A 27,007-nucleotide genomic window follows, 5' to 3' on the forward strand; every position below is an offset into this window, starting at 1 on the left:
GGATTTTGTCTTCAGACGTATGGACGCTGAATACTGACAGGGTCGTCGGAGAGAAGAGAGATAGAGGCATCATCGGGTTATTTCTCATATATATGTGCCAGTGTTGATGGAGGATGCCGTGTCATCAAAGCGACATTGTGCTGAGTCACCATCGATGGGTATCTGGAGTCAGACAGTCTTTTATCTCCCTCCATTCTACCTTGTCTGCTTCATTATAAAGACCAAAAGTCTACTACCAAGAACAGTTAATCAGTAATCCATTTTTTTTTTTTTTTTTTTTTTAAAGAACACAGTCAGACAAGTTCCATCTATTAAAACAAATACTAATATAATACTAATATTAAATAATAATAATGAATGAATGTCTATAGATGTTTTTACTGTATAATATGTGCCATTTTGTTATTACAACAATCCCTGCCGTTAGTTCTCTGGCTATATCTTGATACATCACGTATATGTAAATATCCGTCTGGACGTTTCGTTTCATTATTCTAAAAGTTAATAGTCCTGAATTTTGGCCAGTTTTCTTAGCACACATTACCTCAGTCACTGCTGAATGAAAGCTTGGAAGCTCTGAACCAGGCTTGGTTTGTTTTCAGGCACCTCCACTGCACATGCTTCTTCCACCAAGGGATATGGTTTATGAAGCGACAGGCAAAGATACGACTACACTAGCATAACTCATGCTAGCAGACATCATTACAGCAAAAATATTGCAGTCAGTTATCTAAAAGTGATTGGGTCTAGAATGTTCTGTAGCAGGTATATAGATAGCTGCTCAAGATCGCTCCTACTTGAAGCTGACTTGAAGAGACCAGCAAAAGCTGGAATATTAGCTAGCTAGTGTAGATTAGATAGCTAGCTAGTTAGCTATTGAACCAACAGATTGGTGATAATCTTCAGTGGTGCATAATAAGCTAGTACCTGATTGAATAGCTTTCTGATTTCATTTCAAACAAACAGATGCTGGAGTGTATGTTAATTTTATGTACACACACTAACGGAACCACGAGTCTGGCCACGTCTCCGATAAATAAGCGATGAAGTAGCCCGATCTGTCTAAATGGGCTTTTCCTTTGGTTGTTCCGGTCCAGTTACGCAATTTAACTGACGTCCTCGCGATCACCGACAACACACTGTGAGGTATTTGTGTCATTTTGTTCACATACACAATTTCCATCATGTAAGAAGGCATTACATGAGATCGGGTCAGAAATACGTCGAATCTAGTTAAATCCTGATTTTTTTTTCTTCCAGTGTTGGCACTAATACTAAATAAGGGTCTAACTGATACCACGATGAAACCCCGGCGTGCTTTCAGCACTGTCGCTGTTTGTTATAGTGGTTAGGTTATGCAGTGACGTACATACTGGTGTTTAATACATTTGATATAATGTTGATGTAAAGGATTATTCCTACAGCAAGCACATTACACCATGTTACAGAACGCCTTCTCTCCTTCAGGATAATTTAACACGCTGTAAAGTAGCGCGATTAAAATCCGATTCTCCGACATGAGGCTGATGCGAAGCTTTTCGATCACAGCTTTGGCACAGAAGCCGTCCATCACCTCTGCTTTGTGATTGATAGCTCTGACTATCGTTCCTCCGGCACAAATACAAGCGGGCCAAATGGGCCTGAATTGAACAAGTGTAGCATGAAAATGGAGTGCGAAATGGTTGAAATTCTGTCACTCGCAGCATAAATTAGGAATAGTGTTCATACTTGCCGGTTTTATTTGTGTTCGTGTACGATTAAGATTTTGAACCAGTATGTTTTCAGTATGTACAAAATAGTGTGTGTGTGTGTGTGTGTGTGTTAGTATTGTATACTTAGCGACTCATCCCTTTGAAAATGTTCACACAGCATTTGGTGTGTGCACAGGTGCATTTGTAAGAACGTTTCTAGGTTTACATCATATCATTTTAAAGATACGGTCAGATCCATAAGTATTTGGACAGTGGCACTATATTCGTACACCCACCACAATGGATTTGAAACGGAGCAATAGATATGCTATCGAAGTGCAGACGTTCGGCTTTAATTCAAGGGGTTTAACAAAAATATCATGTTAATAGTTTAGGAATTACAGCCATCCCACCCCCAGGCTCAAAAGTAATTGGACAGTTGACTGAAAAGCCGTTTCATTGCAAGGTATGGCCTTTTCCCCTTGTTATTTCATGACAAATTAAGGTGATAGAAGGTCTTGTTGATTCCAAGTGTTGCATTTGCATTTGGTAATGTTTCATTTTTAGTGAATTTTAAAACACAGCGACCACATCTTCATCGCTTCATTTCCAAGGAGGCATAATTACGAAGATTGTGCCGCTGTCCGAATACTTATGGACCTGACTGTAATATTTGCATCCAGTAGATCTGTCTAGTCTTTTCAATTGGTAAAGCTGTTCAGATTTACTGATTGTTGTCACAAGGCAAAGTAAGTATTTTAAACAGAGCATAGCAGGGTCACTCGGGGGAAGTTGGGAAGAAAAAGACTTTTCATTGTTTTTATAATTGCAGTTTGCCTCGCTGGAAGTAGAAGGCTTTACTCCTGTTGCTGTATGACATCAGAGACCTTATAGCATGGTGCATATCAGTGTCTGTGTGTCTGTGTGTGTGTGTGTGTGTGTGTGTGTGTGTGTGTGTGTGTGTGTGTGTGTGTGTGTGTGTGTGTGTATAGAGGTGTGGGGTTGGTGGTGGGATAGGACATGTGTAACGTGGCCTGATGAGTCATTGAGGCACACATGTTCATGCCTCTCATACCCTCTGAGGCCCAGGGCATTGTTTGTGTCTTTACGTCTGATTGGCTCTGAATGCCTTTTAGGCTGTGACATCAGCTGCACGTCATGGGTGAAGGGGAGCGAAGCACAGACAGTGACAAAGACAGACAGTGAAAAATCTCTGACGGCAACGCTTGGTGATGTGGTGTGTGTGTGTGTTTTCCAGAAACTAGTTCTGTGTCTTTAAGCATACCTCGAGTTCATTATGTCTTACTACAGTAAAAAACTAATGACCGATATGTTTGCGTATAGTTCATAGTTTATAAAATGTCAAAATTTATAGTGTATTTATAAATGTATAAAGTGTATTGGTTACTTTATTGTATGTGGGTGGAGTCCTGTAGTGGGTGATACGACAACATGATGTCAATATTGCACGACATTTTGCAGTGATGGTACAAACATTTCGTAGCGATGTCCAAAAACAACTATTTTACTAACCATGCCATTTATAATGACATGTTTGCTAAAAATACAGATGCATATATCCATTGGTGGATCTAGGCATCAGCATGATCCGATAATATTGGCACTTATCACAGTTAAAAGTGATTACTTAAGATAATAATGATAATGACCTTTCTAAGCATTGTTCTTCCCTAAGATTCACTGCAGTAATAGTTTTGCCCTCTGTAATACTTAATCATATGAAATAGATATGTGGGCTGTGGTGGCTTGGCGGTTAAGTCTCTGGGTTACTGAACGGAAGGTCGGGGGTTCAAGCCCCAGCACTGCCAAGCTGCCACTGTTGGGCCCTTGAGCCTTACCCCTCTCTACTCCAGGGGTGCTGTATGATGGCTGACCCTGCACTCTGACCCCAGCTTCCTGACATGCTGGGATATGCAAAGAAAGGAATTTCACTGTTCTATAATGTATATATGATCAATAAAGACTCATTATCCTATTAATATAGAAGTATCTGAAGATTTTTTATCAATTATCAACATGCATTGCCACTATGAAGTTTATAAATCCAATAAGAATTTCATACAAATATCAAACAGCCTTAAATTTTATCCAGTGCTAAAGTTAAAGGCTGGAATATTGAGCTGAAGCTTTGAGTAAAGCTTTTTTAATAGAACTCTTACGTTCGTTATTTTGGTGTTAAATCTGTCAAACGTGCGCTCCCATGACAAGTGGAACAATTCATTGCAGTAGAAAGTATACTTGATGTACTTTATGCCATATGAAATACTCTATCCCAGTTATAACATTAGGCAGAAGGCATAAACAGTAGTTGCCACTTTTAGATGTACTGTATTGCTACTACTGTGATACGATATTGCTGTTGCTATCACCAACTCCCTAGTACAGACCCCATCCATCGCTAGCCTCCAGTCCTGGAAGAGGTGAGCTTTCTACCTTTCTTATTTAGCACATCTGATTCAACTCATCAGATAATTCCCAGTGCCTTTAGAGGTTGAAAGTAAACATCTGTATTGTCGTGGACATCCAGGCGTTTGAACCCCCCCCCCCCCCCCCACCCCACCGTTCTAGATGGTGTCACGTCTTTCACGTGTGTGTGTGTGTGTGTGTGTGTGTGTGTGTGTGTATATATATATATATATATATATATATATATATATATATATATATATATATATATATATATATAAAATAATGATATTGCATCATATTACATCATTTTGAGTCTGACGTGTCTTAGCTGTTGTCTCCTGCTTCTAAACACAATTTTTTTTTCTCATTCCTTCTCCGCTAGCCTTTGTTCTGATCTTTTGCCTTTTCATTGAGCATCCGGTGTGCAGAGGTGCTGAATGTGCCAAAAGAGATTATTCAATAACACTCATTCTTTCCCTTCTAGCCCTTCTGCCTCCAGCCAAATGTCCCTGCATGGTCAAATTTGTCAGATATTCCTATCCTTGTGGGGATATTTGGTCCCCACCAAGATATAAAAAAAAAAAGTCCTCTCTCTCTCTCTGTCTCTCTCTCACTCTGTCTCTCTCTGTAACGATTATCAGGTCCCCTATTCCTCACAGCTACTGCAGAGTCATGCATTTCTAATGCATTGTTGCAGACAGTAGTATGTGTCTAGAGCTGCCCCTTCGTTTCCTCCCCTCTTCATCCATCTTATTGTCATTTTTGTGATTATGTATTTCTTTTATGTAACTCGGAAAATAAACACACACAAACCTCACATACAGACACACTTTACTTGAGTGCATATATGAGGAACAACCCCAGTGATGAGATGAGATGTGATATAAAGATGTCCCCGTGTCTCACTCCGTCTCACACTCTCGCCCCTGTGAGTATAGTAAATGGCTGTGTTTTGTCTCTCCAATCAAACTGTCACACAACGCTTTATGGGCTGGGACCAGAGAGAGAGAGAGAGAGAATGAGGGAAAAGGAGAACACGACTAAGGGATTTAGGGACTACGCTGCTGAGCGTTCTCCCACTCCCACTCTTCTCCTACTAGGTGTTGGCTGATGTTCATAGCACATGCGTCATCATTGCATAAAGCACAAACACATCCACACACATATAGAATTGTGATAGAATAGCCCTGTTTATCAAGCTGGCACATTTCAAAAAGAGATAATTGACCAATATAGTGCCATATAGTGTACTGCGTACCTGAATACTTGAGAGCACATTCCTGATCCAGACCTAGCCTGACGTCTGTAAAGGAAAGGTTTCTAGCATAAACAGGAGAAATACAGTCTTCCATTTAATTGACCGTAGCAAGCTTTAATTTCAACAGTGATTAGCATATTTGCTTTAAATATTGAACTCATGTCTGAGCACAGTGTCCCACTTTTCCAAGACAGCATCAGTGAGGACTCTCTCTATATTTTGGCCTGTGACTCCGCTGATAAATAGCATTTCATAATTCTCATAGAGATGAATCAAAAGTGCTTCTGAGAATTTCTTCTCTCTTTTTTTTTTTTTTGCCCTTTAATAGTCATTTTGTTTATTTCTGCTTCGTGATCTTTGCCTTTTATGGTGTTCTGCGGGCGTCACTAAGTGCAAATCAGCTGTGATTTATGACTGACTGCCATATGCACGTGACTACTCTTGTAAATTCGCAGGGAAATGGTTTGACTTGCGCCAGCGGTCACCGACCCTCTTAACTGAGATCAACCTTCCTGCAGGTTTCATCTCCATCCAAAACACCTGTTTTAGCTGATCAAAAACTTCTTCACGAAATGATTAGCTGGTCAGATGGGCACGGTTATTGTTGGAGTTAAAGCCTCCAGGGAGATTGATTAGTTGTGTACTTGCTCTTTGGTTCAAGATATACCGAATTTCAGAATTCCTGGATGTTGGATTATCCTCCATGCATACTTGTTTACAGTTAAAAGGGGAAAGCCACACAGCGCAAATAATAGAGGCTCCAACCATTTTGCTATCATTGTGCACAAATTATGAATCACATTTCTCTACTAGTTTGTTGGTGGTGTGCGTTTGTTCGGATCGCTGTATTTCCCACTAATTCGTCGTATAGTGTTTGTGATAAAATGATGTTCCGTGATCAGTCAAGATGCCAGTTCTTTAGAAGGGGGCCTCAATTAGTGGATGTACTGAGCAGTGTTCAGTATGTCACGTCTGGATTGGAGAAGGATCACCTCAAGAATTTGAGGACAGCCAGACTGGAAGTGCGTTGATCCTAACCAGCGCCATATCTACCTGGTTTCCCACTGATGTTAAGCAGGGTTGGATAGTACCTGGATGAGAGACCTCCTGGGGAAAACTAAGATTGCTGCTGGAAGAGGTATCAGTGAGGCCAGCAGGGGGTGCTCACCCTGTGGTCAGTGTGTGTCGTCATGCTCCAGTATAGTGACGGGGACACTGCACTGTAGAAACAGCACTGTCTTTCGGATGAGACGTTAAACCAAGGTCTTTACTCTATGTGATCATTAAAAATCCAGGACACTTATCATGAAAGAGTAGGGGAATAACCCAGGTGTCCTGGTGAAATTCCCCCGTTGGCCCTTCTCTATCTTGGTCCTCTAATAATCCCCATCTCTGAATTGGCTACATCACTCTCTCCTCTCCACTAATAGCTGGTGTGTGATGGGCGTTATGGTGTACTACGGCTGCCTTCACTTCATCCAGGTGGATGCTACACACTAGTGGTGGTTGACGAGACCCCCCCCATACTATGTAAAGTGCTTTATAAATTTAACTAACTAACTAACCCTCTGCAACACCAACAGACCTAACTGGGCCTCATGCTAACAATTGTGGGATCAACTGTGGAATCCTGTAGAAGTTAGTGGAGAGAAGAACACTAGGTTATGCATTGAGATTCATACTTCTTTTCTATTCCGGCTCGCTGAGACTTATTCTTCTGTGGAGCTGGCGTGGGTGGGGACTCAGAAGTAGGGATGATGGGGCTTTTGCAAATGCAGACGTGGTCCTCTGCCAGCTGCATTGCATCCACCAGAGAGTCAGACTGATGGCGCTGGACCCACTCTGCTGTGCCTGCAAGAAGTGAGGCGATGACCTGTTCCAGCGCCACCTGTTCAGCTTCTCCGGCTTCTTGGAGATGGACCTCAGCCACGCCGGCAAGAGTCGAGGAGCCTCAATGAACGATGGCAAAGCGCCTATTCTCCTTCTCAATATTCAGCTTCCAGTAGCGATGCCCTTTACTGGTCGAGCCATCCCGCTCCAGCTTGCCTGTCTTTACTGTGCTTGGATGTAACACTATAGTGACTTGCACTTGCATTTCCATATCTTCTAGGTGAAAGATATAATCTTTGTAGATGGCAGAGCCTTCATACGTACATGCAAATGCTCGATTACATGTGATACCGCTCATGTCAGCCTGTAGGCACGTCCTGTCCTGTGCACAAAATTGTATTAGCCATTTTTAGACCTTCATTTGAACCATTCCGTATCACATGGCATCATATCATGCATGCACATGTGGAGCGGAACATTCGAGAGAGCCATCGCAACTGCTCTGCCGGCCTCAGGAAGAACGTGGCATGGCACACACTGCTGATACGCACCTCACGGAGAGCCACAGAGATGAATAGAGACAGGGGGAATGACAGGTACAGGGGTAAGAGAATGAGGAAGGAATGTATAGGGAAATGAGCGTGTGAGGTTCTGCATAGAAAAAGTAGTGTTTATTTTTTTTTTTTAATGGTGGGGGGGACCGCTTTTGGGGTTAGAAAAGAAAAACCAACCCTGCGTGATGTGTGTATTAATGAGGAGTGCCGTGCTGTGTTTCTCCTGAGGCCAGCAGTGTGGTTGTGATTGCTCTCTCATATGTTTCGCTCTATATTTGCATGTATAAGGTTAGGAGGAGTTTAGATAAAGGTCAGAAAATGGGTATTGTCACAGTACCTGCGTACACCCTGCCATGAGTGGTATGTTCTTTAATACAAACGTGTGTTTGTGCGTTTATTGTATTTAATCGTCCAACCACTGAGTGTATTTTTTGTTTTTTTACCTTGGTACTTTTGACCTAGAAGCCTTTCTCTTCCGTGCTTCACACTAGCTTTTGAATGATCATCATTTCAGGGAACATTCTCAGCAGAGCGGCATTTATAAAAGTGCCCACACATCCTCTTTCACCTGTACTGACTAGTGATGTTCGTTCCTACTCGGTTTAGTCATCCGATTTGTCGATACTACCCAGTGTTTTGATTCATCCGAATATTGCAAAGACCGCATTTACAATAACCTGCAGGATTGTCGAATGTTTTCTTGTGTTTTCTCATAACGTTATAAAATGGGATTACGATGCAGATCATAGACGCACGCATAGTAAAAAAAACGCTTCGCTTCGGTTTCGCTCTGTTGTTCTTGAGCTACTTGCACCTAACACCATTCGTTGCTAATCCTCAAACTAGCAGGTGCACACACAGCGTCAGAAGTGAGCTGTGATTGGAAAACCGTAGACAGGCTGGAATGATATTTATCATTTCAGCAGCGTGTGAAATGCTTAAAAAGGCTAAAAGCATCACAGAAAATGGGCGAGAAAAAACCCCACGTCTAAACCTCCACCTGCTTCCTAGTTTATACATTTCCATCTCTCCATCTGTTCAGCTTCCCCTCCAACCACCACCCCGGGTGTCTTCTCCCCTACTATTCACCAACTCCTACTCAGGACTCATCAGTGGGGGATGTACGTATGCATGCGAGCAGTGTTGTTCACATACAATACAATACAGCTGGAGGATTAAAAGTGGTGTCCGCTAGACGGCACGTCAGAGCCGAATCATCCCTGTAACGTTTCTCGATTTCAAAGACTTTTTGATAAAACTTAAATTTGCTGCACGTGGGTGAGGGGGACGGGATGTCATAAACACTGAGAACTGTAACTGGAGCCCCTTCACTTTCTTTTGATTAAAATGTAGCGTCCTTCTTTAGCTTTAATTTCAGTAGCCACTCCCCCTATTTCTACCAGAAGGATGTGATGATGAGAATCCGTATTTAAATCCGTTTCCATCCGATTTAGAGTGTTCCGTCTGATCTAAATGGGTCTCTTGCAAAAACTCTACCTGAACTTTATCTCTCTCTCTCTCTCTCTCTCTCTCTATTTATTTATTTTTTGTTTTGATAAAATTTTAGTTCTCTTAATAGGATTGTGGACTCCATTTATATGATGTGTCACTAATTTAAACACATACTGTAAGCCACCCTTGTCCGAAGTAATGCTTATTCCATTTGCCCTGCAATAGAACAACGGAACATCGAACGATGAAAAAACAAAAACATAGAGCGACGTCCACGCGATCCAGAAAACTGGTACTCAAAACAGACCTTTTGTTTGTTTTTTTTTAGGTTTAATTGCTACGTGAGACGTTGTTAATGTTCGAACATTAACTCTAATGGGAAAACCGGTCAGTGTCGGCGCTTAATAACGATCTAGAGCGATTACATAAGCATGCGATTTGAGACATAATTTGCACAAGCAAGTATAAATGTAAAGTTCTCACCCCTTTCACTGCGCTGATGATTCCCCTAGTATATCTGTCAAAGGCCGCTTTAACCAAATCGGCTATACGGTCGCGTGTAAATGAGAATTCTAAGATTTGTTTCCGCTTGCAAATTCATTCTGTTTGATTTGCGTGTGTTTCTCACACCACTAGTCAAGACGCCACCATAGAGAAAGAAGAAGAAAAAGGAAAAAAAAAATGAAAAGAACTGGGTTGTTTTTATTCTTGCAACCACCCAGGGAGGAGAGAAGGATTATGGGTCATTTCCCTGCCCACACTTTTGACTCGCTGTCATGTTAGCAGAGAGAGGTCAGTAACCCAAAGTAGACACTTAATGCTGAATGTTTCTCTTTTTTTTTCTCTCTCTTTCTTTTTTTTCTTTTCTTCTGAGCTTCTCGTCGTTCCCATTTTTTCCTCTCATAAATGTTCTTCTTCATCCTTGTTCCTGATTCTTATTGCGATTTTTTTTTAAACAAATCTTTTCATTTTTTTCTACTGCTCATGCTACAGTTTCCTTTTCTCTCTCTCTCTCTCTCTCTCTCGCTCTCTCACGCTCTCTGTCTGTCTCTCTCTCTCTCTCTCTCTCTCCCCCTCTCTCTAGGGCTTCCTATTAACGGCCACCTTATCAGCACCCTGGCCCTGAGAATTGCTTTTAGTGTTGCTTTTAGTGTTGTATCGGTGTTTGTTTGAGGTCAGACCGGTAAGATATGGGATCGAGTCTGTGATTTGCAGTTGCAGTAGAAAGGCCGTTTCTGTAGATTTAGAATGTAGAAGTATAACTCGCTGGACTGAAAACACTTTTGCGTGTGTGCATTACACAGTTGTGTGCGCTGTGGAATATTATAGCAATAGTGGGTGTGTGGGGATTGTAACTGGTGTTGAAGTGAAGGGATGATCTCTTTTGGTGAAAGCCTTTCCGGATGAGCTCTGGCTAATAATGGGTATTCTCCGGCATTTGGAGAGTGTAAAATATTAACATGTCTAAATGTACTCACTGCCTCGCAGTTAGCGATCCATTATTCATTAGATAGAGAACAATCCTGTTTGATTCGTTTATTATTACACTGAATCTCTCTCTCACACTCTCACGCTGTTTCTCTCCTCCTCCTCCTCGAATCCATCCCTATGTCCTCTCTCTCTCTGTCTGTCTCTCTCTCTCTCTCTCTCTCTCTCTCTCTCCTCCCCCTCTCTCCGCATGTCTTCTGCATGTATAATCCACTTCCCACTTCACTTTACCCCGAGTTCAAAAACGAGTCTGCAGCTTATGAATATGTATTTCATAAGTACATGCTCTAGGAAAAACTGTGCTTAATCACAAGTATTTTCTCAGCGTCCACGCGAGCCCTCTTACAGGATGCGAGTGTGTATTTCCTGCTGATTTCCGAACTCTTTTTATCAGGATTTTACACAGGGTCCGTTCTGCATATAGCCTAGAACATCGTATTCGGTCTTCAGCCTTACGTAACTTTTATCCACTCCCATCGCTGGCGTTCGGCAACGTCACACGTATTCGACGTTTCTAAATCGTCCACGTTAAAAGTCAAGAATGAAATCGCTGGAACTTCAGTAGATCTTCAGCTTTAATAGATTATTTAGCTGCTGTATTGGATGATATTAACGAGCTAATTCAGTTCCAAGACTGAGCAACTCTGTAGGACATCCATTACTGTGTTTAAATGTTATGTGTTTAAATATTATTGATTTGCTATTCATAACTGCTTAGTGCTCCCTCACTTGTGCCTCTCCATATCACTTCCTGTGTCCATCCTGTCTCTCTCACTTTCTTGATTGCTTTCTCATTGATCGCTTTTTATTCTGTCTCTCTCTCTGTGTCTCTCTCTCTCTCTCTCTGTACATCTCACTCTTACTCTCTCGCCCTTTCTCTCTCTCTCCTATAAACACACAGTGGATTTTATTTGAAGATTCTGTAATAATTCATTTTATATTTTACCTAGAATTTTTTTTAATGGTTGTAACAGATTTAGTTTATTATTATTATTATTATTATTATTATTATTATTATTACTATTATTATTATTATTAGTAGTAGTAGTAGTATTGTTATTATTTCTGAAGCACCTTAATGGTTTGCTTATATCTCATTCTTTCATGTGTAACAGGCTAAAGATTCTTCATTAGGGTTTTTTTTTTTTTTTTTTTTTAAAAGACTGGAAACTGGCCTGAAAGCACACCAGCAGGATTTGAAGTCGCACATCCAGGGAAAACCAGATTACAGAGGTTCGAGGTGACAGGAAAGCTACAATACTTCATGTAACCACTCTTTACAAGCAAAAGCATCTCAGAATGCACAGCATCAGATATAGGTTTTTTATCCATCCTTCCCAAGATGAATTCTGACTCAGTCTTGTAATCCCTCCTACTGATAAGCGCCTTCTTAACGTGATGCTGCCACCACCATGCTTCATGGTAAGCAGTTGAAGAGAAGTACTTGTTGTTTTGGCAGACGTAGCGCTTGGGGTTCATTCGTTCAGACCAGAGAATCTTTTTCCTCATGCTTTCTGAGTCCTTCAAGTAGCTTTCCGGTATGTTTAGCCACTTTACCGTAAAGGTTTGATTTGACGGAATATTTCTAAGACGTTTGTCTTTCCTGTCTCTGAGGAGGACTTCTGAAGCTCTGTTTGACATTGGGTGGACGTTGGGTTCTTGGTCACCTCTCTGACCAAAGCCTCTCAAGCCTAAGTACTGAGTTTGACCAGACAGCCAGCTTTAGGAAAAGTCCAGGTTCTTGCATTTCACTATGATGGTGCAGTCTTTAGAAACGCTTTCAACTCTCGATCTGTCTCGCCACAATTTGATTACGGGGGTCTACGTAGAGTTCCTTGAACTTCACGGCTTGGATTTTAGTCTCGCTGTGAATTGTGGGTGCACAATAAAGTGTGCGAAAATAGATAGGTTTACAGTGTGAACCCACTGTATATCAAAACAGGTGCATGATTCTTCCTGCTCAGTCTCGAAAGCTGTGCGGTGAATGGCTTGGGCTAAATTTAGACAGTGTACAGTCATTAATACTGTCCACTGCAGCCAGGCCTGGATTCACTCTAGGAACCCGTCACACCCAGCTCAGCAAGGGGGGATTTTTAATGGCGCGAGGTTCAGTGGTCTCGCCAGCCTGATGCCCGAACACAGGAGTTGCAACAATATCTCGCAGTATAAGCTGACATGAACAGCTAGAATTGTCAACAGGATCCACATTAGGATGTGGGTGGGTGAGAATGAGGTGTCAGTCTTAGAGCCAAAAGAAGCCGTGTATCAGCATGGTGTGGAACGATGATGCCATGTATTTTTATAGATGATCCAAGTGCAGTTAAAACTCAAGATTTTTTTTTTTTCCCAGAAAAAAAGTTTCACGCTGTCATTAAGCATAACTACAAAAAAAATATGACTGTAGGTTTGAGTGCAGTTTGAGGTGAAAGGTCCTGAGCTCTGGTTAGTCAGTGTGTGTGTGTATGAGAGAGAAGGAGACCGAGAGAGACAAAGAGATGCCCTGTCTTGCCATGTATTGGCATTGCACCCAGGGTATAAACCAGCTTGGTTCCCAATGTTCCCAGGACAAGCTCTGGATCCACAGATAAATGAAAAAAGCAATGATTGAGGACACTGTCTGGGTGGGGGTGGGTTGGGGGGGGGGGGGGGGTATCCAATCCAATTGGTATTGGATTGGATTTTTATCTGATCTAAGTACGTAGTGTTGACTGTCACGGCACGGATATTGCGCGTGAACGTACAGATGTTGCCGTTGATGTTTTCCGTAACATGACAACAGAAATACATTCGAGCGTTCAGAGAGTCGGTTGTAGTAGCGTGCTAATTATAAGCACGACACCTTTCGTTTACTGTACCTTTGAATTATTTCGCAGGTTTATGCGGTTTTTCCAAGTCATTTACGAGGATAGAGCAAATAGAAATCGCGTTCGAGGCAGGTTGACTTCACGCAGCCATTAGAATTTTCCAATAGACTTCCTGCCCTGCGAGCTTTGAAGCACCAGGCGGCTTACTGTCTGTATTTGCAGAATGCCAGGTTTGGGAGTGTGTGTGTGTGTGTGTGTGTGTGTGTGTGCGCGCGCATATGTGTGTGTGCTTTAGAGTTTACCCATGGTGAACGGCATTTATTAGAGCTACATTAACACGATATGCAGCTGTGGCTTAATTGTTTGGTCCCCTTATAAATCAAAGATGTCTCTAGAGAGTTTTATGGGCAGAGTGAATTAGATGACTTAATCATAACCAAGAGCATGTATGAAGTGTGTGTTTCTGCTGTGTGTGTGTGTGTGTGTGTGTGGGAGAGAGTGAGAGTGCATACAGAAATACACACATACACGTAAGTATGAGAAATCATCGCGTCATAGTTCAGCTCAGCTCATTGTGTGTGCGTGCGCGTGTGCGTGTGTGCGCGTGCGTGTGTGTGCGTGCATGGATTTTATCTTCTCTTCGACATTGTGATATATGACTGGATGTGTCTGGCATGAGACCAGAAAAATCGCCGCTCTCGTCAGCCCTTCGGCGATTCTTTCTGACTCTTACTCATCTCTTCACTTATTTATTTATTTATTTATTTATTTAGAACATGTTTGTTTGTTTTTTTTTAACCCTTGGTTTCCGAACATGTTTTCAATGCAGACGTGCACACATCCTGATTTCTGAAGCGTACTGCGTGAAAAATAGCGCTTATAATGCATTTGCTGCACGTTTTCCTCTCCCGTAATGGAGGTCAAGATCGTTCCACGCCATTTACAGCTGCTTGTAAAGACATAAGACGACTGTTTTTGTTCTCGTTATTTGTCTAAACCTGGTAGAGATTTGAATGCATTTTCTATTCGCCTCCTTGGACACTTTAGCAGACAGCGTATTCGTGTATCCCACTATTTCGAAAGCGGCGCCACCAAAACTAACTAAGTTGTGTATCTTTCCATAACAACAGGAGGAGATGTGGCCCAGCTCTTTCTCCTCTTCGTTCCCCAGAACTCTTTCTTTACCTCTGGACAATCTGTCCATTGTTGGAATCTTAGCGGTTTTGACATGAAGAGGGTAATTAAGGAGGTTTCATGCTAACACATTTCATTTGCATTTGAATACAAAACAGCTTGGACTTTGCCTTTGTCAAATAAATCAAATGTGTTTCTGTATGGATTCCTCTACGGATCTGCTTTCGTGAGCCGTCTCTTCGAGCATCACTCGCAGTCTTGATCTTTCTGATGACTTGAAGACTATCAGGCAACCTCCAGTATGGGCATAAACGGGTCTCGGTAGGTGTGTGTGGGTGTTTGTGAGAAACCTCAGGATGTTCTCTCATCACTCCAGGCACCTTTCCACCTCTCTGGATGGAGTGAAGGTGCAGGCTTTCAGTCTTCTCCCACACAGGGGGAAAAAAAGGCAAAAGAGTTTTCGGTTCTTTAATTCTTTCCCCCCACACTGGTTCATTCACATGTAACCCTTCCACCTTTCTATCTTCACTTTGCACATTTCATTTCTCGCTCTCGCTCTCTCTCTCTCTCTCTCTCTCTCTCTCTCTCTTCTCCCATCTCTCTCTGTCTCTCTTTCTCTCGAACAGTAACTGTGTTGTACTTGTATACTTGTACATGCAGCAATAATATAAGGTCGAGTTCACCACGTTTCTGAGAAGCTCTCACATGTCCTGTGTTGTCTTATTCATCCCTTGAACATTTCGGACGGCACAGAGTCTGTGACACGAATCTGTTTGGTTTGTTATTCTTTCCTGTAAGAAAAATGTTGATATTCATGTTTTGTTTTTTTTCCCTTCAATATCACTGGGATTTTTTATTTTTTTTTTGTTATATTGCTCATATAAATGACCTAATGACTACATGCTGGCTAGCTAAATTGTAAGCATCCGTTATTAACTAATTTATACCCGGTTCCAGAAATCCTATGAATTTCCATTACATAACCATTACAAGCCATCAGTGGTTCACCATTACATAGTAGGTATGTATTAAGGATGTATTCATACCGTAATGGTATCCACTAGACATAACATGCCAAGAAATTACCAATAGAGACCCACAGGGACCATTACAATTTCCATTAAAATCAATACAATCCCCATTATAACCATTAAAACCGTTACAAATTCGATGAGGGTTTCTATCGTTTGTTTGTTTTTGTTTTTTCAGCAGGATATCTATATATTTTCGAGTTGCCTTGCATCGGTGTACTCATAAGTTCTGAATGATTCCATAGAAGTTCCATGTACAGTAAAAGCACCATCAGACTGGATCCTCTCTAGATGGGCGTTGGTTCAGAGGTTCCTAAGGAATGAGAAATGCTTGAAAATTCTTTCCACATCACATTAAAACAATACTGGATTATTCCAGTCCCTGTCCAGGGTTAATCACACTTTGACATGGTCAATTCCCTAACTCTCCCTGGTACAGATTCGGTCGCCCCGGCGTGGAATGTTACTGTCAGCATGAGAGCGGAGCAGCCGTCATCCAGCTACAATTCCTCATCAACGAAGTAAGTGCGTTTCTTCGGTGCCTTCCTCCTTCCCTCCTCCCCTCCCTCCCTCCCATTTGTCTTGCTCTCTTCTCCATGCCAAGCAGCCATGCCCTGAACCGTAATTTATTCCAAGTAGCTCAGCTGATCCCTCCGCTCACTGCATTTGTTGTGAAGATCCCACTTGTACTCCTAAGTGCCCCTATGCAGGGAACTAACGGTACTTTGTTGCCTACAGGGACCTCTTACTTGTTCTTCTATGCCGTGTATTGCTGATTAGTAGCCCTATGATATAAATGACATACTTGTCAACATCTTTGCCATTCATTAGATATAATGTGGCTGGATACGTTATTTTCTGAAGGCTGGAATTAAACATGCACTACTCGCAGCAGTTCCTAAGAAGCCCAAGGAGCTGCAGCATGTTCCTTAAAAATAAGCAGAGCCCTCAAGTAGATCGACCAGCAATGACACTATTTTTGTCAAAGCAGAGCTGGGCGCTATTTCTGGGCCCATCTTGTGCAAGAACACAGTATGAAGTATGGCACTGCTCCTCCCCACGCTACAGCAGTGTTCTAGCCAAGTTGGCTAAGCGCTGAACCATGTAGCCAAAAGGAAGAGGTTTCAAGAATGTCTCACAGCTCTAAGATGGCTCCACCGAATCCTGAAATTGTCGTCATGTCCGTGTGTGGTGAGTAGAGTAGAGTAAAAATCCACCAGCGCAGCGGAGTTTGGAAGTGAAAGGTGCGGATCCGTCTGTTCATAATGGACACGCTTCTCTTCATGACCGATAGGAATATGCAAACTTCATATAGAATTAAAACTGACGAGAAGTGCCATATATTGACTGATATATCACAACCCGAGCCTCATTGGTATGAATGCCAGTATCTAAGAATCCTTAGTTTGCCTTGTCCTCCATTCGCTGTTAAAATTGTTACTGCAGACCAGCCACTAGTGAGAGCGCCAAGCACGTTTTTGGCTTCAAAACTTTGTCCTGCATATACAGGTGGCGCTGTTGCCTATGCACGGGAAACGCCTTCAGTCATGGAAGCGGGCTATGTTGTGAAACATGATATAATATATCCATCCATCCATCTTCTACCGCTTACTCCTTTTCAGGGTCGTGGGATGATATAATATAATTGTATAATATAATTTTTTTCCACTTGTATGGGCAGATTGTGCATGATAGTCCGAAATCAGGCGATCTTTAGACATGGGCGAATTATATTGAAACTCAATGGAAGATACTTTACGTGATAGATATTGATTTGTCATGCACAATTTGACCAGGGACGTGAACTAACGAAGACCCGTGATGATATCCGCTTGGGTTGACTAATCAGGATACTGAACAATCCTTTATTAGGCTAAAACGAAAAGTTACAAAATGTTACTTTCGCATTTTTAATGCATTTCCATGGCACGCATTGCGTTCATGTCAAGAAACATTCTTCCTATGCATGCTGTGTGTGTGTGAATCAGTATACCAAGTAGAACCTGTGGGAGAAGGCATAAGGTCTTTCATTGCTGCTTTATATACACGTACATTACACATATAGCCTGTGAATCATCTCCTGGGAGAGGACAGCTTGGTCTGCTGTAAATTCAGGTCCTGTTACCATCCAAAAGACTCTCTGTAGAAAAATGTAGACGTATTTTTCCTACTTTTTCCTCAGTCTTGTCCACAGTTAACAGCGGTGCGCATTTCTGCCTTGCTGTATATTTACTGATAAAGTACCGTATATAGTTAAAGATGTTTCTGGAAATATCTAATAACTCCAAAACGAAATTCATTCTGATAAAATAGTATGGTGTCGGATGGTTGTTGTCGTCAGCTGTAGCCTTGGCTTGGGGAGGGTTTTTTTTTTTTTTTTTTTAAATCCAGTCACATTAGACAGAAGTTTTCCCAGAAAGTTCCACGGAGCATCTGGTTCAGGAGTTCCTTTTTCATGCGTTTGACCGTATTCTGATGTTTGATGTGTGTGTTTTTATTCTGCTTGGTCGGTGCATCTCGAAGTCTTGCATCTCCATCCCGCATCTCTCTCTCTCTCATCTCGTCCCGCATGCCTACGCTCGTTTTCTCCTCCATGTCTGGCTTCCGCACTCTAATTTTTCACTCTCTCACACACACTACCACCCCCTACGACTACTTTTAGGATCTCGGAAACCGACAGGAGTCCATTATCGTGAGCAGTCTACTTATGTTACAGGAGGACCTCGGAGTCATCTGATGTTTCGTGGTGTCCGTCGTTTCATTCAGTCTCTCTTTTCTTTGCTCCACAGGGGGCGTTAGTGAGCGCTTTAGCTGACGACAGCATTCACTTATGGAACCTGCGTCAGAAGAGACCAGCCGTGCTGCACTCCCTTAAGTTCAACAGGGAGAGGTGAGTTGAGCCGCTCGTGCCTTCTGGTCACTTTAGAAACAGATGGTACGCTACTTAATAAGTATGAGCATGAAGCAAAATCCAATTCCTGAAGCGAATTTTTTTTATTTTGTTTATCTTCGCGTTCTCTTCTATTTGAGCGAATTGTCGCTGCTGTTGTTGACAGACAAATTCTCTTTGTGCTCGACCTGACTGCTTGTCATAAACAATGCGAGTAGCCTAAGGGCAAACTGTAGCTTAGTATGCTCTACTGCACAGTTTTATATATACACACACGCACACAAATTACAAAAACATCTGCCTTTGTATACACTCAGTCATATTTCTTCTACTTATATTCCGTTCACAATTCAGAGGGCTTTTCCAGTCCTGAAGAGCCAAACGCCAGCTCAGAGACACCCGAGTTACATCACTACTTCATTTACGGGTGTTCACGAACACTCGTTCGCCACAGTAGGGATGTTTTACGACAAAACAGCTACAGTATACGCCGGGACTGCATCGTGTAAGATACCTTAGATACAGGTGACATTAATACATTTAATGTCATGTGCGACCAAGAAATGGAGAAAAAGTTGTTGTTGTTGGGTTGGTTTTTTTTTTGTAAGAACAAACCATCCCATTCGTCACCTTTCGCCAAGGATCTGAAATAAAGAGTTAAACGTCTCGGTCAATTCCGTGCAGTCGTTGATTTAATTCGAAACGAACTGACTCTTCAGTTCTCATCAGCGGCCCGTCTGCTGAAGAGACTGACAGCTTGCCAACAGCAGCTTTTAGGGGTGAACAAGTTTCTGCCATATCTCAACATCCATATGTGTGTGTGTGTACGTGTATGTGTGTGCCCTGTGTGTGACATTTGCCAAGTGTGTCTACTCAAGTTTTTTTTTTTTTTTTTTTTTCCTCGCCTGGGGAGATGGCGGGAGCAGTGGAGCGATGTGAGGATGAAAAGAGTACACAAGGTCTCTAAGGGAATATCAAGTCAGAACCATGTAATCATTAGTCCGTGTAGTCGCTGAGGGGCAGTTTTCTAAATGAAGCCTGGAGGATCGGTGTCTGATTCGGTCCAGGAACCGAACTACAATCCGTGTCCTAAAAATAAGACGTGGACTGAAAACTTCGCCCGTACCGTAGTTTGTTGCACCGTCAATCAAGTCATCATGAAGTGCTCATCCGTGACCTCTAGATGTTCCGCTTCTCTGACGGAACGTTTTCAGCGAATAAAAAAAAAGAGGAGAAAGATCGCACCTTCGGGCGCTCATCAACCGGTTTGAAGAGGAAAATCGAAAGGAAATGTTAGTTACTGCATTGACTCAAATGCGAAATAAAAACCCCAACTATTTAAGGAAAGCGTCATTTAATGGAATCGTTTGATCTTTGATACAGGACATTTTTTCTTTGCATCTTTTCTATAGCCGGCTATAAGGTTTTACTTGCAGGACAGCTACTGTACAAACACGGTAGTGGCAGCCGACAAACAAAAGATACGGGATTGAAAAGGAGAGCGGTTTGTTGGATTGCGGCAACAGAGGAAATAATGTCTCGTCGATAATGTCTCGTCGGAGTTATATGACGACGGGACAGGAAGTGACGCTGTACGAGAAAGAAATACAGGACTACGGTCTGTTCATCGAGTTTATTTACTGTTATGACGACGTGAAACGATTTCCGATCAAAGTGCACACGATTGTCTAATCGCACGTCTAGGATCTTCATCGTGTAATTCGGCTATCGAATTCTGCCAAGATTTGATTGAAATCTTCTCGTACAGTGTGAAGAGTAATAATCTTGGAAAAAGGTAGCTGAAATGAAATATTAACATTAAACCCGCTGACGGGTGAAGTGAAAGCACCTACAGTACAATGGGCACATGAGCATCAGAACTGGATCATGGAGCAGTGGAAGAAGGTGGTCTGGTCTGATGAATCACGTCTGATGAATTACGTACATCTTGTGGATGACCGGGTGCATGTGCGTCGCTTACCTGGGGAAGAGGTGACACCAAGATGCACTATGGGATACCGGCAAGCTGGTGGAGGAGGTGTGATGCCCTGCGTAATGTTCTGCTGGGAAAACTTGCATCCTGGCATTCACGTGGAAGTTACTTTGCCACGTCCCACCTACATAAGCATTGCTCCAGACCAAGTACACCCCTTCATGCCAACGGTATTCCCTAATTCCAGTGGCATCTTTCAGCAGGATAACGTTCCCTGCCACACTGCAAAAATTGTTCAGGAATGGTTTGGGGAACATCTCTAAGAGCTCAAGGTGTTGACTTTGTGTTGGCGTCGAAATTCCCCAGACCTCGATCCGATCGAGCATCTGTTGGGATGCGCTGGACAAACGAGTCCGATCTACAGCGGCCCCACCTCACAACTTACAGGACTTCAAGGATCTGCTGCTAACGTCTCGGTATCTGATACCACAACACACCTTCAGAGGTCATGTGGAGTCCGTACCTCGACGGGTCAGAGCTGTTCTGGAGGTGCAAGGGGGACCTACGCAGTGTCAGGCAGGTGGTTTTAATGTCCATTCAAATCTGTTCGCTGTAGCCGCTCACCAACCTCCTGAATTGATCCGACTAGGATGGAATTTTTTTTTTATGTGATTAATCCCCACATGGATGCACAATAAGTGTCTATTAATTTAATCAGGGTATGGTTCGTCTACAAGCTATAACATTCAATGTTTTAACCTCCTGACTGCCCCAAAAGTCCGATGCTTGCTTGCTTCCTGTTGTAGCGACATGCTTTCTTCTGTTCTCCGGTATACACTTCTATTCTTCTATTCACCGAGACCCCTGCTGCCTGGAATCGAGCTTTCTGGGTTTTTTTTTTTTTCTCTGAGACAAATCCTCCATCTTCTCATCCTTTAAGGGGCTACAATGAAACCCAGCAGATTTTAAGTGGAGTCTAGCTGACAAGTAATACTTCACAGTGCCAGAGATTAGTCTTTTATTTTTTTTTTGTCGACTTTTAAGCTTCCGGCTGTTGGAGATACGAGTGTGTGTGTGTGTGTGCGCGCATCTCTGCAGGTCAGAAGCTCTGTAAAGAGCAAGCCAAATGTCAGGAGTGCAGGGAACCCAGAAGCCATGCTAATACACTCCTTTAGCTCAGCATCACACTGCGGCAGCACAAACACCTGCGCCACTTCAACAAGCCTGGTGTGTGTGTGTGTGTGTGTGTGTGTGTGTGTGTGCGCGCTCCGGATGCGTGTGAGGGTCTAGAGATGATTTTCCACTGAGATCATGTTTGCCTGAGCGTGCAGGAATAAAGGAATAAAAGAAGGCAATAGGCATCTTTTTTTGTTGTTGTTGTTCGTTGCTGAACGTTCGCAGTTGAGCAGTGAAAGAGAAATCTTGCCTAGTCATGCCAGAGTCGACGCCCACGACGTGACCTTGCAGCAATGTCAACTGCCAAGTCGAGCTGTGTGTCTGTCCCACCGCTCCACCATTCCGATGCAACCTCTGATGAAAAAAAAGCAGCAAAATAAACACCTCGAACTAAGACATCAGACTTCGAGACTTATGACGTACTGATTCTTATGGCACCTTTATGACACCTTCGAAGCTAACAAGACAGAAGAATCGATCGGTTCTTTGTTCTAGGGGAGTCACGTTAGCCACGATCCAACAGAACGCTAACTTTACTGCTGTCAAATGAACTGGCGCTATTGATCCCATATCCTCTTGCAAAATGGGTCCAGACGGAATCGTGTCATTATGTAGACCGAAGTGGCCTGTCTTTTTATGTATTTTATTTATTTATATATATATTTTTTATTATCCCTTATGAAAGGCTGTTGCTTTTTGTGTCCTCGTGGGAAATTTAGCTCTTGACTACAGCACTTCATCAAAGGGGGGAACGCTCACTTACATGACGAAGATCTGCGCCACCTCTCAGAGGATCTCCTGTTTCTTCATCAAACACCCCCCCCCCCCCCCCACTCTCTCTCTCTCTCTCTCTCTCTCTCTCTCTCTCTCTCTCTCTCTCTCTCGCTCTCTCTCTCGCTCTCTCTCCCACTCTCCTTATCAGAGAAATAGCATGCGGGAGTTTCTAACAGTCCAGCTTGTAGGTTGTTTTGTGAAATGTTGCGCTTGCTGTGTGTGTGTGTGTGTGAGAGAGAGAGAGAGAGAGAGAGAAAGAGAAAGTCTGACAGATATACGAAAGTGTGTTGAGCGTGATGCATGGTGTCTCTCAACTCACTCGTCCATGAATTTATGCATGATTCTGCAGAGGACTGGTGTGTGTGTGTGTGTGTGTGTAAATAAATAAATAAATAAATAAACTGCGCATTCATATCCATTCATATCCTAAAATGTTCACCATCTTTGTAAACAGTCGCACGGCAGCACAACAGCTCTGTTTGAAAATGTCGCGTAGTGTATCGAACGAGTCCCTGCTGTAGTCCGAATTTACTTTTAGACGACGCAGAAGAGCTCGACGATGGAGGAAGTATGGTAGCTTTCTGTTCGCTAGTGCTAGCTAGCTAGCTAGCTCGTATTCGTTTGCTTATCGATTGCTTATTGCGTATTTGCTTATTGGGTGCAGTGGTGGCTTGGCGGTTAAGGCTCTGGGTTACTGATCGGAAGGTCGTTGGGTCTTGCCTTTGAGCAAGGCCCTTAAAAGTCTCTGCTCCATGGGCACTGTATCATGGCTGACCCTGCACTCTGATCCCAACTTCCTGACATGCTGGGATACGTGAAGAAAAGATTTTCACTGTGCATATGTATAGGTGATTAATAAAGAATCATTATCACCATCATTTTATTCAGGATAAACCCAAGGCCATGTGCTATTCAGTAAAAATGTCTCGTCTTCTTACATACATGAGCGTGTGAGTCATATGGTGTATTCGTGAATGTTAGAATGTTTTTGTGGTGATTCTCGTTTTCTTTCTCTTTTTTTTTGTTTTTTTTTTTCAGGATAACGTTCTGTCACCTGCCTTTCCAGAGTAAGTGGTTGTACATCGGTACAGAACGAGGAAACATCCACATTGTAAACGTGGAGTCCTTCACCCTCTCAGGATACACCATCATGTGGAACAAAGCCATTGAACTGTGAGTGATACTAATAATAACAATTTACACTGATCATCCTGTTCAAAAGTTTACACCCCCCTGGCTCCTAATGTATCGTGTTACGTTCTTGAGCATCGGTGAATGTTCGCACCTTTTGTAATAGTCGTGTACGAGTACCTCAGTTGTCCTCAGTGTGAAAAGACCGATCTCAACATCATATAGTCACTGATGGAAAGGGGTCAGATATGCAGAAGATGCTGGAAAAGTAAAGAATGTGCAGGACCTGGAGGATTTTTCTGAACAACAGTGGGCAGTTTAACTGCTCGGGACAAACAAGGGACTCATGAACAACTTTTGAACGGGGTCATTTTTATAAATTCAGCTATAATCGTGTCTTGTGGACTATATGTAAACATCTGTTATGTGAAATAGTTTCTTCAGGACAGAACTAAATAAACAACAACATGGGATTTTTTTATGATCGCTCTTATTTTGTTAACAGTATTAAGATTTATCGGATTCCGCACGGGGTGTGCAAACTTTTGGGCACAATTGTACATTTATCCAGAACAGGGGGCGGACCCAGCGACGTTCCGCCAGATCGAACCGAATACTCGACCCGTACCAGGGCAGTTCAGACGTTCAGCAAACGTTCTAGTTTTCTCCGGTACAGTTTCTTCGGGCGTATGCATTTAGTTATTATCAGTGATTTATTTAGATGAAAGCGGCTTGTTGAGCCAAAGACAGCTAAAGAGATCGGAAAGGGACGTTTTTATCACTGTTTAAAGAAGAATGGACATTGTACATGGAGTGTATTCTTTTTATACGAACCCCACCCTTATACATTCAAAACCGCTGCGTCTCAGAGTAAAACCAGCTAACTTTGTTAATTAATCATAGTGCAGGTGCAATACAAAATGTCAACAAAAAGAGATTAACGCAACCTGGTTGGAAAAAAGACCTGTAGCCTAGCGCTTGCGTAGCCAGCATTATGATCTGATGGAAGAATCGATGGAGGACTTTGTTAAGGAATCCGATTGACATTAGCTAAAATGCTATCCGCTTATTTTTATGGATTAGCGTTAAAAGACAGGGAGCGCTGTTTGGATAGACTAACACATCTTGAATGGTGTAACTCTAGAAGATCCTTCTGAGTGTTTTGATGCTTGCAGCGTTGTTGTTTGTGGGCACGATCAGTTCGACAGTATTACACTAATAAGAGTGCGGTTAAACCGATTATCAGCACGGCTGTGATTCACCACATGCACGAGGCTGTAGGTGCTCCGAGCCTACACGCGGTGACACGTCCCAGTGCTGTTATAGGAAATATCAGCACTCTCGGAACGCCGCTAAACTTAGTGGACCGGAACGAACTGTTATACATGATGCCATATTGTATGATTATAACATCAAGGACATCGGCGTGATGCTGAAAGCCGAGGTGCTGCCCAAACGGGGAACGACAGTAGAAACCATAGCTTTATAAAAACGAAATCTTCAGCAAGAGTAACAGCAGCATTCTGACTGTCCACTGAATCTCTTTGTTCCATGAAAGTTCGAAATGAATTGACGTTATTTAGTGGATTTACCAGTTGCGACAGCTACTAACGTCAGATATGACCCGCAGCTGCTCTCGTGTTCAGTATTGAGCTCTACGTACAGTACGATTGGGAACAGCCGAGAGCTCTTGTGGGTATGTGGTAAAAACTGAGGCGTTTAAGGACACTTTTCGGTTTTTGTCACTTGTCAACTTGCTCTCAAAAATGACTAGTTTCTGATGCCGCTGTGTTTTTTTGCAACCGGGAGAAGCACTTGACATCAGAGCGATGTGTCTCACTCAGGGACTATATCCAATAATGAATGTTTAATCATGGAAAATGGTCTGCATTGATATAGTCCTTTTTTTTTTGTTTTGTTTTTTTTTTTTTTTTTTTTTTAACCCTAGCGGTTCTACAGAGCACTTTACACTGGTTCTCATTCTCCCATTCACACACACACACACACACACACACCAATGGTAGCAGAGCTGCCATGAAAGGTGCTAGCTTATCGGGAGCAACTTGGGGTTCAATGTCTTGCCCAAGGACACTTGAGTCACGTGGGCCTGGAATCGAACCGCCAACCCTAGTGGACGTCCCGCTCTACCACCTGAACCACAGCCGCCCGTGTTAGTTGCTTATCCAGACTGTTATAATCAAGGAATGTTAAGTAGCCTACTGTATTCAGACCTCGATGGTGCATTGTCACTAAGGCAACGATAATGCTAAAACGACGATAAAACGCTTTTCCCACCAACAGTTCAACAAAATATTGTTTTGTTCACTTTACTGATCTGACGTTTGAGTAGTCGATCACGTCACCATGGCAGTCTTAGCAAACCAGCCTTTATATGTGACTGATACGCTGGTTAAATAAATAAATAAATAAATAAATAAATCGTGGAGGTCATTTGTATGAAGTCAGCACCAACATATACAACATATGTTGTAATATAAAGCCTATTGTGTTCTAATTAAAGCGATTAAACGCAAGTATAGCTGAAATATTCTCTAGAACATCTGTTTTATGATTGCTGACACAGCCCTACGATTATCAGTACGTTGTACAGCAGTCATGATCGCTCTTCATGTTGTGTTGTATTATCTGTCACATAGAAGATGTAAGCCACCGAGACTTACTGTCTCCAGGTTTTGCTGTCGGTAGTAAAGCGACTGTCTTAATGGCATCTGGAAAAGGGCCGGTGTCGGTGCAGGTTTTCATTCCACCCAAGCAGAAGCCACACCTGAGTCTATTGAAAGCCAAGATAAACCGATTAAACAGGTGGAATCTGGTGTGGCTCCTGCTTGGTTGGAATGAAAACCTGCACCCACACCCGCCCTTTCCGGATAAGATCGGATGCCCCTGGTCTAAAGGGAATGTCAGGCAAGGTTTTTGTCTGTTTTAGCGATCATACACACCTACATTTTTCTTACTATCCTTTGTGAGGACGTTCTGTTAATGCATTACACCTAAATCAAACACTAAACTAAAAAAAAAACTAAAAAAACAGACCCCCACAAGGTCAATCAAGACTATTTAATCACGTTTTCTCTCCGGACTAAGCTTCAGGCTTTCTGCTGCTGGAGGTAGAAGATGTTTTCTGGTTTATAGACTAATTCATAGAATGCATTAGGCCTGATATGAACCTCCAAATGAGGATGACTTCATTGCCCTGTCCTGGGATTTGGCACCACTAATCACTAGCTTTACAGCCTTTTTGCCTCTACTCTGCATTTCTCCTTTTTCTCTTTCTCTTTCTGCCCTTCTCAGACGCTCAAAGACGCATTAACAGCGCCCCCGTATAGATAACATTACTTTTTATACCTGCTCGTTATAACAGTAATAGACTGTTACATGTTACCGATGACCACTCCTACCATTCCACCGCC

The 27,007-nt window shown here is 42.6% G+C and overlaps 1 protein-coding gene across 3 annotated transcripts in view; it reads left to right on the forward strand.

Annotated features, from left to right (window-relative positions):
* stxbp5a (syntaxin binding protein 5a (tomosyn)) overlaps positions 1-27,007 on the forward strand; it is a 78,272-nt gene that overhangs the window by 12,499 nt on the left and 38,766 nt on the right. For 2 of the 3 annotated variants that reach the window (XM_053687690.1, XM_053687691.1), the window contains exons 3-5: positions 16,112-16,193; positions 18,462-18,562; positions 23,484-23,618. In XM_053687690.1, the coding sequence (XP_053543665.1) occupies positions 16,112-16,193; positions 18,462-18,562; positions 23,484-23,618 (318 nt within the window). Of the gene's footprint in view, positions 1-16,111; positions 16,194-16,753; positions 16,864-18,461; positions 18,563-23,483; positions 23,619-27,007 lie in introns of those variants that run through there. The other variant, XM_053687695.1, reaches the window with a different exon arrangement.

The sequence above is a fragment of the Ictalurus punctatus genome, chromosome 2 (assembly GCF_001660625.3).
Source record: "Ictalurus punctatus breed USDA103 chromosome 2, Coco_2.0, whole genome shotgun sequence".
Lineage (NCBI taxonomy): Eukaryota > Metazoa > Chordata > Actinopteri > Siluriformes > Ictaluridae > Ictalurus > Ictalurus punctatus.